General features: G+C 42.3%; 1 protein-coding gene across 1 annotated transcript in view; it reads left to right on the top strand.

The window, feature by feature from the left end:
- LOC308297817 (VPS10 domain-containing receptor SorCS2-like) overlaps nt 1–9873 on the top strand; it is a gene marked incomplete at both ends in the record, with an annotated part of 330517 nt that extends 320644 nt beyond the window's left edge. The window contains 9 exons of the mRNA XM_080741384.1: nt 160–293; nt 1949–2072; nt 3239–3351; nt 4127–4249; nt 4399–4495; nt 5332–5373; nt 6208–6310; nt 8345–8547; nt 9809–9873. Of these exons, the coding sequence (XP_080597510.1) occupies nt 160–293; nt 1949–2072; nt 3239–3351; nt 4127–4249; nt 4399–4495; nt 5332–5373; nt 6208–6310; nt 8345–8547; nt 9809–9873 (1004 nt within the window). The remainder of the gene's footprint in view (nt 1–159; nt 294–1948; nt 2073–3238; nt 3352–4126; nt 4250–4398; nt 4496–5331; nt 5374–6207; nt 6311–8344; nt 8548–9808) is intronic.
- Nucleotides 9874–13753: the final 3880 nt, after the last annotated feature.

Below are 13753 nucleotides of genomic sequence, written 5' to 3'. Positions count from 1 at the left end.
GGCACGGAGGAGAGAACACGCCTCCAGTGTCCAATCGAACCCGGGACCTTCGAGTGATGCAGCAGTGCTACCAACTGCGCCACCGTGCCCCTAAAAAAACCTTTTAAAATCACTCAAGATGCTTTCCTGGTCTTAATGGGTTAACTTTCCTCTATACAGAACCTCTACAGGAAGTGCATCTGGAAGTGGTCCCCATCACCGGGAGGAACCAGGAAGTGAACCTGACAGCCACAGTTCTCCCCACCGAGGCAAACCTGACAGTCTTCTACTGGTGGATTGGAGACAGCCTGCAGGTAAAGTGTACAGTTAATCATCATCATTGTTTATTTATGAAATAAGCACCCTTATAAAAACCCTAATCGTACCATAGCCTTCCAGACAATATCACTGCGTGATATCATGATATGATGTCCTTTAAGTACAGTACTTAAGTAGGTACTTATAGGGGTGGGCGATATGGTGATAATTATCGTTGTGGCGATACAATGTCTCCATGATATGCCTTTTCAGAGGTATCGTATATATCGTGATACAATTGAGGGAGCCTTGTAAAAAATCCTGTTTAATCGTTAATACAGAGATTCATTGCAGAATTCAATTTAAACCTGCATTTTGGTCTAAATCAGTAGTTCTCAAACTTTAAAATGTCAAGGTCTCCCACTTAACTCTGACAGTATACAAATGAAACCAAATGGACCCGGGTCCATTTGGTTTCATTTGTATACTGTCAGAGTTACATACTTGTAAAGTTCAATTTAGACCTCCCAAAAGGAACCCAGAGAGTCTGGTTTTTGTCAAGTAAAGAAGAATAACCATAAAAAACAACGTGAAAAAGAATCTTGATAAAATCGTGTATCGTGATACAGCTTGGGAAAATATTGTGATATTGTATTTTTCCATATCGCCCACCCCTAGGTACTTAGTTGCTTAGTCTTGCGTGGCCAGACTGTTGACTTGCAAATGCTCCCGTCATACAGTCTGGGGTAACCTAAGAAGAATGATGAGTACCCGGTTAAGCGGAAGTGAAGCCTCCTCCTCACTTCTGTTTCCGTCTCACGTAGTGCAAAATTATCCTAATATAAATAAAAAATCATCTAAGCATATTTAGCTTGCTGCTTAGCAGAAATGACATTTTAAAATACATTTTCTTGAACGGAAATGCCAGGTTCCATTACTCGCCGTTCAGGAGCTGTAGTTCCAGACTATAGCATTCGGAGATTGTGGAATAGTTTTCTGGCTACGCAAGACTAGTAGCTTTACACCACTGGTGTGGGGTGGCTCTTTTTCACGCCGTTTTCACAAATCAGAGGTTGGGAGGGACCTGACAAAACCTTCCAGTTGTGACATTTAGTTCTGCTTTAATCCACGAGGACTCCACCCCGCTCAGAGCTGGCTTTGATTCCCACCAGGGTGAAGTGAACAAGTGAACTAACCAATGAGTAGGGCTGTCACGATTATGACATTTTACACAACGATTAATTGTCACTCAAATAATTTGCGATCAATGATTTAACTGTGTTTTTTGTCGTTGACAATTACATTTCTGTTTGGCTTGTAGGCTGTAGACATGGCAGATATGACACATAACCTAAATATACAAAGAAATGGCTGACATATTTGACAACTTCATAACTTAAAAGAGAGTGGAATGGGGCGCCTGCTGGCCTAGCGGTCAAGGCGCATACCACATACTAGCCTGCTGGCGTCGCCGGTTCGATTCCCGGTCTGGACTTTCTTTGCCACATGTCATTCCCCATCTCTCTCCCCATTTCCTGTCAGTCTACTATCGTATCAAATAAAGGCATAAAAAGCCAAAAACAAATCTTAAAAAAAAAAGAAAGAGAGTGGAATAGTGGAAATAGACGATCTACAAGCTCACAACGTGTCGCAGCTTGTAGATCGGCTATTTCCACTAGCAACCTGTTCTCTCCCTCTTCCCCCCCTACAGCCCACACTGTCCCTGGAGAACAGCATCCTCGCCAGTTTCCCGGAGACGGGCCAGGTGTCTGTCACCGTCCAAGCTTCCAACGGACGCTCCGTGGTGCAAGACGCCAAGACCGTCCGTGTCCTCGGTAAAGACTGGAACTTAAATATGTCACAAAATTACTTTTAGGACAACTTTTTTTTTTTTTTACAACAAGGGTTCATATTTTAGAGTCACATCTTTAGAGAAAAGAAAAGATGAGTTTAATGGGCAGATGTGTAAATAGTAACAAAGAAACAAACTACTAAAATCATTAAAACAATGACAATAACAATAGAAAGCAGTAAATGAAAACATCTAAAATATGTAAAAAATATGTAAAAAAAAAACAAAGTTGTCCTTTAACCTCCACTTGAGTCACTGAAGATACAAATTACAAAGCCGAAATGGCGGGATTGTGTCTGTTCCATGAAAGCTTCACCTCATTTTGGATTTGCATACATGCTGCACGTACATCTGGACTCGCTCAGGCAAAACCGATGTGGGCACAGATATAAAAAGCTAGATACCTCCTCTGCCGCTGCAGTTCATTGGCGTGACTGGTAAAACAGGACTGGCGGAAGTGCGGAGTACTGTATAGTGCGGAGTGTAGAAGGCACTCTGCCCCCTGCAGTGGGAAAGAGGGATTCCCGCCAGTCCCGCATTTGATTGGCCTACAGAGCATCCCATTCTGTGACGCACAAGGAAGCGTTCTTCAGAATTCCGGCAGCTTGCCGGTCCTCTTTTACCAACGCCCCCTGTCGGAGGAGGCGTCTACCTTTATATGTCTATGGATGTGGGAGACGGGCCATTTATTCAAGTTATTTAGAAGGTGATTGGATGGGGCCGTCTGTCTATCACAGTCTGGGAGTGCCAACTCCAGCCACTCATATTGGCCTGTCTGCATGACGTTACACCCAGAATCAGGTTGGGGTTCGAAAACACACACACGCTTCAGAGCTGGACCTCTGCCCTAGCGGGAAGGCCCTTCGGGGAGACCCTTATTAAAGTCCCTTATGAAAGATTACTTACTACACCCTTACAGTGAGTGGACAACCCAATTATCATCCTCTGCATCTGCATGCACAGATCTACAAGTTAACATTGCATCACAATACAACACGTTTCTAGCTCAAAGATCAGATGCATCTTCAAGGCAATACCTTTTGTACCGTGGAGTATGAATCAGGCTCATAATGTCTTTTCAGTCGTTGGCTCGATCCTGGATTTGTGATGAGGGCTGGCTAACCTCTTTGCTGTCCTGTTGAATCCCAGATAACTTCCAGGTGGTCCCGCTGGGCTTCAGCGAGAACCTGGACCAGTTCAACCCCAACGTCCCAGAGTGGAGAGAGGACATAGGTCAGGTGGTCACCAGAATACTGGCCAAGGTACTGGAAGAATGTGCATGGATCTATAATGAAAACTAGAGCCAAACTAAAAGCTGTCCCACTTTTGTTCATACAGTAATTGAGAAACATTATTGTTCACGGTTTCACTGTTACAGAACAAAACTATTATTATTTGTGTGTGCAGCACTTGAACGAGGTTCTGCGATTTGTCATGCTGCAGCAATTCCTGTTGTGACATGTGACCTTTGCAGTGGTGTAAAGTAACTAAGTAATGTACTTAAGTACAATTTCCTATACTTTTACTTCGAATCGACTACATCTCAGAGGCAAATATTATACTTTTACTCCACTGCAATTATTTGACAACTTGAGTTACTAGTTACTTGTCGATTTTTATTATTACAAGACATACATTACCCACTTCAGCCGATCTACAGTACAAGCTCACAATGCGTCGGCTATTTTCAAAAGATGTTTATACATTTGAAAACTTGAAATGGGACATTCTGCATAGTGAGTACTTTTACTTTTGGTATTGCATTTTGATGCCAATACTTTTGTACTTTTACTGGAGTACCTAAGGGTACGGTCACACCAAACTACCTATGAGAGTGGATTCACGATTCCGCCAATGCATTTCAATGGGAATGGAGCAGTTTCCAGACAATTACGGAATTCCATTCTCATTTGCATTGGCGGAATCGGGAATCCACTCTCATAGGTAGTTTGGTGTGACCGTACACTATTTCTACAATGAAGTATTGATACTTTTACTTAAATAAGAAATGGGAGTACTTTTTCCACCACTGCCCAGATGACAGGCATTCCTCAGGAGTCTGTGGTCACCATGGTGACGCCTGGTCTGCCCACCAGGGCTGAGCTCTACGTTCTCCCACTGGAGAACACGGCAGAGAAGAGGAGTCCATATGTGGACAAGGTACACACACACACACACACACACACACACACACACACACACACACACACACACACACACACACACACACACACACACACACACACACACACACACACACACACACACTTGCACAGCTAGGTGTTAAGAGTGTGATTTTTCTTTGACAGTGTGTAGCAGCCATCACACAGACAGTCAGTGAGAACAACGTCAGCTTTGTGGTACGAGGTGTTCAGATTCTGGTGATGTTAGCTGACCCCGATGCAGGTAAAACAAACAAAGAACTTAATATCTGTTTTAATTGATAATGGCCGTGTTATTGATCTTGCCTGACGAAGACCCATATGGGGTCGAACCATTGCCAATAAACGATACTTACGGGGAGCTAAAGACAGTGTGCGGTAAGGCTGGGCAATATATCGAAAATGTACTGATATCGAGGTATCAACATTTGATTGAAATGAGCTTGAAATGAGGTTTTGGTGTATGTGGCACATGCTAAAAAGCAGTCCATCTGTAACAAGGTGTGGTTATTAAATTAAAAAAAAAAAAACCTACCAACCCTTCTATGTGTACTATGCATTGTGCATGCATCGATATGCTATTCATTATCTGGGTTAGGCAGGCAGTGGACCTAAAGGAGAAAAACATTAAAAACTATATATTGCAATTGTTTTTACTAATATCGTGAGTAATATCGATATTGAGGTATTCAACAACGTTATCGAATATCGAAGGTTTTCCTAATATCAGCATTATTGTGCAGCCCTCTTCCTTTGTTGCTCATGTCATTGATCTACCCTAATTCACCCGAAAAGTAACTTATTATCTATCAGTTACTCACCTCATGGAGACTTGAATTCATGGATATTGTTTGATGACTGACAGCATTTCCCGACGGAGAGACAAATTATTATACAGTTATAATTACTGTCTTAGGAATGCGACAAAAACAAACTAAAGAAATCCATGAATTCAAGTCTCCGTGGGGTGTGTAGTTGATAGAAAATAATAAGTCATTTAATGGGTTTGTGGCTAATGGCATGTTTTTGATCTATTTGAATGGATAATGGCATGTCACTGATTTATTTCTCAAGGGATAGGTCTAGTTGCTAATGGCTCAGCAACGAGAACTACAGAGACTGGTGCGTCCATTAATCGTTCAACTATATAGCTTAACTTCAATGACGCAGAGCTTTACTCTCTGTCCCGCACTTTTCTTTTTCTTAACTGACTTCTTAAAATGATCAAAATGCTCTACAAAATCTGATTCAGTCAAATCTGTTTCCAACCACTATTCAGCTTCAGTTCGCCTTGTTTGGTTTCTCAATGAGATGAACATGAGGATGCCTTTGAGCTGTTTTGACACCTTTCAAACCTTTTAGTCCTCCTGTGTGTTCCTCTGCAATCTTGCTGCAGGTGGATCTTTCCCTTCCTGACTGTGTTTTGTGGGTGTACCTGGCTGTAGCTCAGACTATCTGTAGATGTAGTTGGTTTGTAGTGGTGTTTTATAGAGTGACATCCCCACTGTGTGTGTGTGTGTGTGTGTGTGTGTGTGTGTGTGTGTGTGTGTGTGTGTGTGTGTGTGTGTGTGTGTGTGTACCTGTGGGTGTGCACCTGTCTGTGCACCTGCCTGTGCACACATATTGCGAATATCGTCGTTGTCGGGTGGAAACCTTGTATGTCCAAAATGTTTATGTCCAATATGTTTTGCATTTATCATTTTAAAAATGATTTAAACTAGTGAAAACAGCCGATCTACAAGCACACAAAGCCTTGCGGTGCGAGGTGCTGTGTGCTTGTAAATCAGCTGTTTTCACTACCTTTGTGCGACAGCCTTGTATGATGAAGCAGGGCTTTACTTTGTGAAAAAACATACAAATTTGAAACTTGGAGATACAAGGTTTCTGCTCGACAGTGACGATATGCAAACATTCTAGGTCCTTGTTACTTGTTACTGAAGCCTGTGCCCTCTGCAGGTTCCCAAGGAGGTGCCGGAGGTCCCGGTGTCTGGGCCCTGGCCGTCATATTCATACTCAGCCTCATGGCCACAGGATCCTTCATCCTCTACAAATTCAAAAGGTGAGCATGTCTACGTACGCCTCCCCCTTCATGACATTGAGTATTAAATGCATGTACTGTAGGTCAAGGGTCTTCAACAGGGGGTCTGGGACCCCTAAGTGGTCCTCAGAGTTACTACAGGGGTTCCTCCAAATCTTTGTGTGATAGAAACTCCCCTTTTTTATATTAACCACTTGAAGCTCACAACGCCTACATCCCGTGCATACTAGTCCATGGGCCAGACGGGTTGTCGGTATCAAAAAGGTGGCAAAGGTTACCATGCATTTTTGAAAAGCTCTATATCTGTAGATTATATTTTGGTATGATAACCCTTTCTTAGACACAGCTAAATTGGTGTTATCAGCCTCTAGAGTTGGTGTCCCATTAACTTTACATTACAGGAAAAAAGGTAAACAAATTAATCTGCTTTTAGTAGCATAAGAGGGGTCAAACTAGGGGGTTTTCATGATGCCGAATCCATTGCAAGCATCTGTTTTGCACAAAAAACATTCCTTGGGCTATAAATGGCCTCAGAAGACGATGCATGTATGGGTGTGCATTCATGTTAGTCGGAGGCCTTAGGGTTTTATTTCTCATGCTAATCAGTCTAAAAGCGCCACATTTTGCACAGATGTAGCCCAGGGCATGCTCTAATGATTTAGCTAGGGTGCCCGAGTCGGTGACCTTCGGGCTCCAGAAAACATCCACAAAACTCTGAAAAGTGATGACTCATCACTTTTCATCACTAAACCATTGTTTTTCTGGAGCTGTGGCGACCCCGAAGGTCACCGACTCGGGCGCCCTAGCTAAATCATTAGAGCATGCCCTGGGCTACATCTGTGCAAAATTTGGCGCTTTTAGACTGATTAGCACGAGAAATAAAACCCTAAGGCCTCTGACTAACATGAATACACACCCATACATGCATCGTTTTCTGAGGCCATTTATAGCCCAAGGAATGTTTTTTGTGAAAAACAAATGCTTGCAATGGATTCGGCATCATGACAAACCCCTAGTTTGACCCCTCTTATGCTACTAAAAGCAGATTATTTTTTTGATTTTTTTCCCCTGTAATGTAAAGTTAATGGGACACCAACTCCAGCGGCTGATAACAACAATTTAGCTGTGTCTAAGAAAGGGTTATCATACCAAAATATAATCTACAGATATAGAGCTTTTCAAAAATGCATGGTAACCTTCGCCACCTTTTTGATACCAACAACCCGTCTGGCCCATGGACTATACGTCTAATTACTATTTTGGGTCTCCACCTGAAAAGTTTGGGAACCACTGCTATAGAGTACTGAAGTCCTGACTTACCTCCCACTACCCCTGTGTCACAGCGTTATTTTTTGTATTGGATTTTCCATAGGAAAACCTTAGTTCACGTCATATACTGTAAGAATTGTGTTTCAAAAATAAACATTGTCTTTGGATAAATTATTAGTTTTTCCACTGTCAGTTGATGCTTCATATCCATATGAGTAAAAACCACCTCTGTGTTTTGTTTATTTTTGGAACACAGTTCTTATATGGCGTGATCTAAGATTCCCTTATGGGAATTCCAATACAAGAAATAACGCTGCGACCCAGTGAGATAGCGCCCTCTAGTGGCAGTGTGATATCAGACTTCGGTGCTCTAGAGTGTAGACTATTAACCGTTTATAATATATATAGCAAAAGGAGACTGGACTAAAAATACTACCCAATGCATGAGCAGAATGTGTAATAGCAGCAAAAGTTAAATGAGTAACTTGAATAACATCAATGTATACTGCTTGTATATTATTTTGTAACTTGCATGGTAATCATGAATGAATCCAAACCCATTATAATTAGGTAGCTTGCATGGTAATGAAGCATTACTTGTGACAACTGTGTAACCGCTTATCTCTTTTCACCTCAGTTAAACACCTGACAGCACTTCCCCTGCATCCCCCAAGCCACCTGAATTGCACCTGAAAAAGTCACAACAAATAAACAATATTATATCAATCTTCTGCATTAACCGGCCAACCGTCATCTCACCCAAAAAAAAAACTACAACTCCCACAGTCCTTGGCCTAGGACTGAGGATGCCTATCCCCCGCTGTTTTTCAGGAAGCTGCCGGGCGGCGGGCGCAGCGTGTACGCTCAGATGCACAGCAGTGAGAAGGAGCAGGAGATGACCAGCCCCATCAACCTGCACGCCGACGACACGCAGCACATCGTCCAGGGAGAGGAGTTCATCGACGACGACCTGGACTCGCAGACGCTAGGTCAGTGGTTCTCAACCTGTGGGTCGGGACCCCCAGAGGGATTCCCAAATTATTGTGGGGGGGTCCCCAGATGATTAACTTAATGTGCAACATTGTTTTCTCACTCAACAGTGAACAAACCAGCATAACGTTTAAGTGTATAGAGGGTATCTGCACATTCCTAAAGTGACAATTTGAGGACTTTAACTCTTATACTGCTTTGGACGTTCCTGTTCGCCCCAATTCTAGAGAGTGAGCCGCGCCAATACGGCCGTTCGTTCGTTTACCTTGTTGATGTCCTTAAGCTGATGAGGGGTCGCGCCGCCGTGTACTGTAATCACATGGCGAGCGCCGAGCAGTGATGGTCTTAAAAATCCATTATGCGTTAACATCAACGGAGACCAATTCTCTTCCGTGTTGATTTTCTCTGGCCCTGGGGCTTTGTGGCCAATGTGTGTTCCCAATCTATGGCAAGACGGAATGGCCAAATTCACATTAATGGCATTACGCCGCCCTCTGCTGCCTGGTCTGTGAAAGTGCAGACCAGGCAGGCATGAAAGGCAAAAAAAAAAAAAAAAAAAAAGTCTATCAATCTACTATAACATTGCAAAGGTAAGCCACTTTTTGATGGCACCAGACCCAATAAATAAATAAATAATCTGGCAGTATAAGAGTTAATACCTCTGAAATGACAAATTAAATATTGATCAAATTGTCAAAAGTTAGTGGCAGAAATAAAGGTGGCAGAAGCTCACAATGCCTCGCGTTGCAAGGCGTTGTGAGCATGTAGATCTGCTATTTTCACAATAGAACCGGTGTTATACAAAATGTAATGCCTCAACTCTTAGTGCTCGTCAGAGTGGGGGGGTCCCCAGTTAAAATATGGTTATTTGGGGGGTCACCGCCTGAAAAGGTTGTGACCCCCAAACATTTCCTTTCCACCACTGCTTCTAGGTAACGCAGGAGGAGGTAGCCCCGCCTTCCGATCCCTTATAAGGACCACCACTAACCACTGCTACTAAAATCCAGGCCACTACTGAACGCCCTAACACCATGTTCAAGGTACTATGAATGGATGTTTTTGATGCTTTGCACATTGAGAACAGCCAAACATCTCTATGAGTATTATAACAGTACACTGAAGTCTGACATCACTGCCGCTAGAGGGGGCTACCCCCCTGCATCACAGCGTTATTCTTTGAATTGGAAATCCCATAGGGGAAATCTTAGATCACGTCATTTAATGGCTTAACATGTTCTTCAAAACTCTTGTGGTGTCCAGGCAACCATTCGGGTGTGGTGCTGAGCCTCAACTCCAGAGACCTCCGCGGCTACCTGACCAGATGATGATGGCTGCCGCGGTGACGCTAAAGGGCTATAGCGTAGCCCCAGCCTAACAGTCCAGCCTAGCCTATTGCTACCGAGCACATGGGACTCCAACTCTGCCTTCGTCCTCTCCACCCCAGCGCCCGCCATGCCAGGGAGGAGACGGCCACCTCCTTCCTCCACTGCTCTGTCCTCCACTAGAACTCCTCTACAGGGGCGTCACAAGGGGGGCGGGGGGAGTGGGACTGAGTTACTAGGGCCCTTAATTATTTTATACTTTAGCTCTTGAAAAATAGCAGATATACAAGCTCACAGCTTGTAGATCTGCTATTTTTGAAAAGTCGTGAAAATGTGCGCAAATCTTTTGAATATATGTATTTTTTTAAGCGAACATTTTGTAACTCAAATTTTGCTTCTGGGGGGTCCCTGGAACTAAATATTTGGAGATGGGGGTCCGTGACCAAATACATATCATTTTGGGGGTCCTTCACATGAAAAAGTTTGAGCACCACTGAGATAGAAACACAGTTTTTTCAAAAAAACCTTAGAAGGATTTGAAATATTCAAAGACTTGCACAAGTTTTCACGATTTTTCAAAAATAGCATATCTACAAGCTCACAGCGCAGCACTTGTATATCTGCTATTTTTCAGTAGTTAAAGCACAAAATAATTGAGTGTAGTGAATCCTTGCACCCAGAGCCCAGAATTTGGTGTGACACCCCTGCTTCTCCATCTCCTCCACTTTGTCTCACAAACTGAGTTTGTGACCTCCCCCTCTCTCTCTCTCCTGCCCCGGCTCCCCTTCAGAGGAGTTGGGGAAAAGGTTTCACTTCTTGCCTGTCTCTCTCTTTGTGCCACAACGAGGCGTAGGGTAGATACTCTGCTTTAACCCAGTATACTTTTCTCACCCTGTAGTGCATAGCGGTGGCGGGCATTCTGAGGTGACACAGATAGAAAACCCATTATTATTATGTTTTCCCCCCAAATAGAGATCCACAAATATTGATATAAATTATCATAAGCCTGGAACCAAACCCACAGGCTCCCACTGAATCATAACCATACAACATTTGATTCTGTCAAAAACATATTTGAACATTTAATTGCACCAGGAGCTTAATAAGCTTCTTCCACTGTTGCGTTCATGCTAAAACAGGTCTAGGCTGGCATCAGCCACTCACCATGTACGATACGAAGAGGCATGCTCCCATGGCTTACACTGACCTGCCGCAATCGACCTTTCAATAGCTGGGTTTCAGAATTATCTTACACAAGGACGTGTATTGATGACATCAGGGCGCTGATGTCATTAACACATCAGATCACTCCTCAGCGTTACATGAGTCACATCTCATGTCACACTGGGTGGGATTTGTCAATTCTGAACAAAAAAGGGAAACATTTTTTTTACAATCCTTTTTTTTTTGTATTTTTTTCAATTAGGAAATATATTTGTTTTAAAAATACATTAGGCCGTTGCCCGAATGACTCAACGATGCAAGTTGGGAATGCATGCACCACCCGCTTATGCATAATAATAAGTTAGCCACACCCACAGCTGAATTGTAAAAAGGGGAGGGGGTGATTTTACGATGTTAAAGCGGTATATTTCAATTAGACCTTTTGTCTTGGAGGCTTTCAGCTTTCAGGAAGAAACCACAACTACACTTAGTATGACTACACCTGGGGGTATATTAGAGTAATGTTAACTTCAAAGACATACATACATGCAATAGAAAAAGTACAAAACTATGGCACCACCTCTTTAATGCAAATATTTTCAGAAATCTCTATGGGGGAAATGAATGGGTTTTCTATCTGTGGTACCACAAAATGGCCGCCACTGCTATGCACTATTTGTGGTGTATATTCGATGTGTGTCCTCATTGGCTAAAGTCCCATTGGAAACCCCCCGGGAGACACCCAATGAGGACGTTGCCATGACAACATCATCACTCATAGGACACTGACAAATCTGTTTTAATTTTATTGTTGAGGTTGTTGTTGTTTTTTTGCAATGCAATGTCTAACTTTGTATGTCACTACGCACGAGTAGTTTCCAGTTAGTATTCACCACAATAGGGTAGAATTGTGACCAAAAGGGCCAATGCCTCACAATCTTTTTAGTGGCCCAAAGACTGATGTGTTGATCCAATTAACACACATTAAACACAGAATGCACTAAGTTAGGAGAAAAATAAATGTCAGGGGTCCAACCAAGAATATTTTCTACTCTCCCCGTCCATTTCTTTGTATAATTTCTCCTTTCTCTTGCCCTCTATATTTTCTCTCCCCCTGAATAAACTCACTCTTCAAAGGCAATAAGAAAGACAAATCCTTCCATGGAAGGAATGATCGAATATGCCCTCTAGAATTTGCAGGACTTCTGGAGAACGTATGCATGCACATACAAGGATGGTGTTGCACTATTTAAATCCCCAACGCAGGTACTTAAAGGGAAAACCTAGAGCTTGCATTAGAAAACCTGTAAAATGCAAGATGTTTCATTATGCCAACTTGTCTGTCCACATGCCACTGTTGATCTTCGCGTTTTAAAGCAGTGGTTCGCAAAGTGGGATCCGAGGACCCCCAGGGGTCCTTTAGATGCTAAATGACGTAATACAGTGTCACAATCATTTGAACCCCTTTATCCATATTTTATAAATTGGCTATTCAAAAATAGCTCACGTTTTTTTATTTGTTATCTTGAAGATATTGGAACATTTGTAATCATTTTAACACAAATCTTCTCTTCTAGGGGTCCCTGGCACAAAGTCTTTTCAGATGGAGGGTGGTCCGTGGCCAAAATACATTTCGTCGTCGTCGGGTGGAAACCTTCCTTTTTTCTATTGTTTTAAAAACGGTTTAAAACAGTGAAAATAGCTGACCTACAAGCACACAACGCCTCGCACCGCTTGTAGATCTTGTTGTGTGCTTGTAGATCTGCTTGTTTCACTACTTTTGTGGGACGCGTTTGTACGATGCAGGGCTTTAATTTACAAAAAAGGGAAAAAAAAACTTTTGAAAACTGGAGATGCAAGGTTTTTGCCCGACAGTGACGATATACATTTGGGGTTCCTTGAAAAAGGTTTGAGAACCACTGTTTCACAGTACCTGTTCGACACCCTCCAAGTGAAGGTGTTTTGGGGTTTGTGCGACATCGCCGCCCTCATTGTTAAACCCATGGTGCCTGAAATTACACATGTGAATTTGCGCAATAATGACGTTTTCCTGTGCTTGTATTTATTTATTCGCAACAACCCATTAAGACCTGGAATTATTTTATACTTCAGCTATTGAAAAATAGCAGATATACAATCTCCCAGCGCTGCAAGCTTGTAGATCTGCTATTTTTGAAAAATCGTGATTTCTTTTGGAAAATCTTTGAATATTTATTTTTCAAAGCAAATTTTTGTAACTCAAATATCTGCTTCTGGGGGTCCCTGGAACAACATAGTTTGAGATGGGGGTCTGCGGCCAAATTTGTGTAATTTTGGGGGTCCTTGACATGAAAAGTTTTGAGAACCACTGATTTAGAAGAAGGATTTAGAAGACATTCATAGAATCGTGTCAAAATATTCAAAGACTTGCTCACATTTTCTAGATTTTTATCAAAAATAGCAGATGCTATGAGCTTGTATATATCTTCAATGTCGGGCAGAAACCTTGTATATCTCCAAGTTTCAAATTCGTATGTTTTTTGGTAAATTAAAGCCCTGCTTCATCATACAAGAGTGTTGCACAAAATAGTAAAAATAGCAGATATACAAGCACACAAGGTGAGGCGTTGTGTGCTTGTAGATCGGCTATTTTCACTATTTTAAATAGTTGTTAAAATAATAACAAAAAAAAGGATGGTTTCCACCCGACAACGATGATATGCTTTTTTTTTTGTCTTAA

This window comes from Nannobrachium achirus, assembly GCF_963921795.1.
Source record: "Nannobrachium achirus genome assembly, chromosome: 14".
Taxonomy (NCBI): Eukaryota; Metazoa; Chordata; class Actinopteri; order Myctophiformes; family Myctophidae; genus Nannobrachium; species Nannobrachium achirus.
Note: the sequence above shows the minus strand (reverse complement) of the source record. Positions and strands in the feature narration are given on the sequence as shown.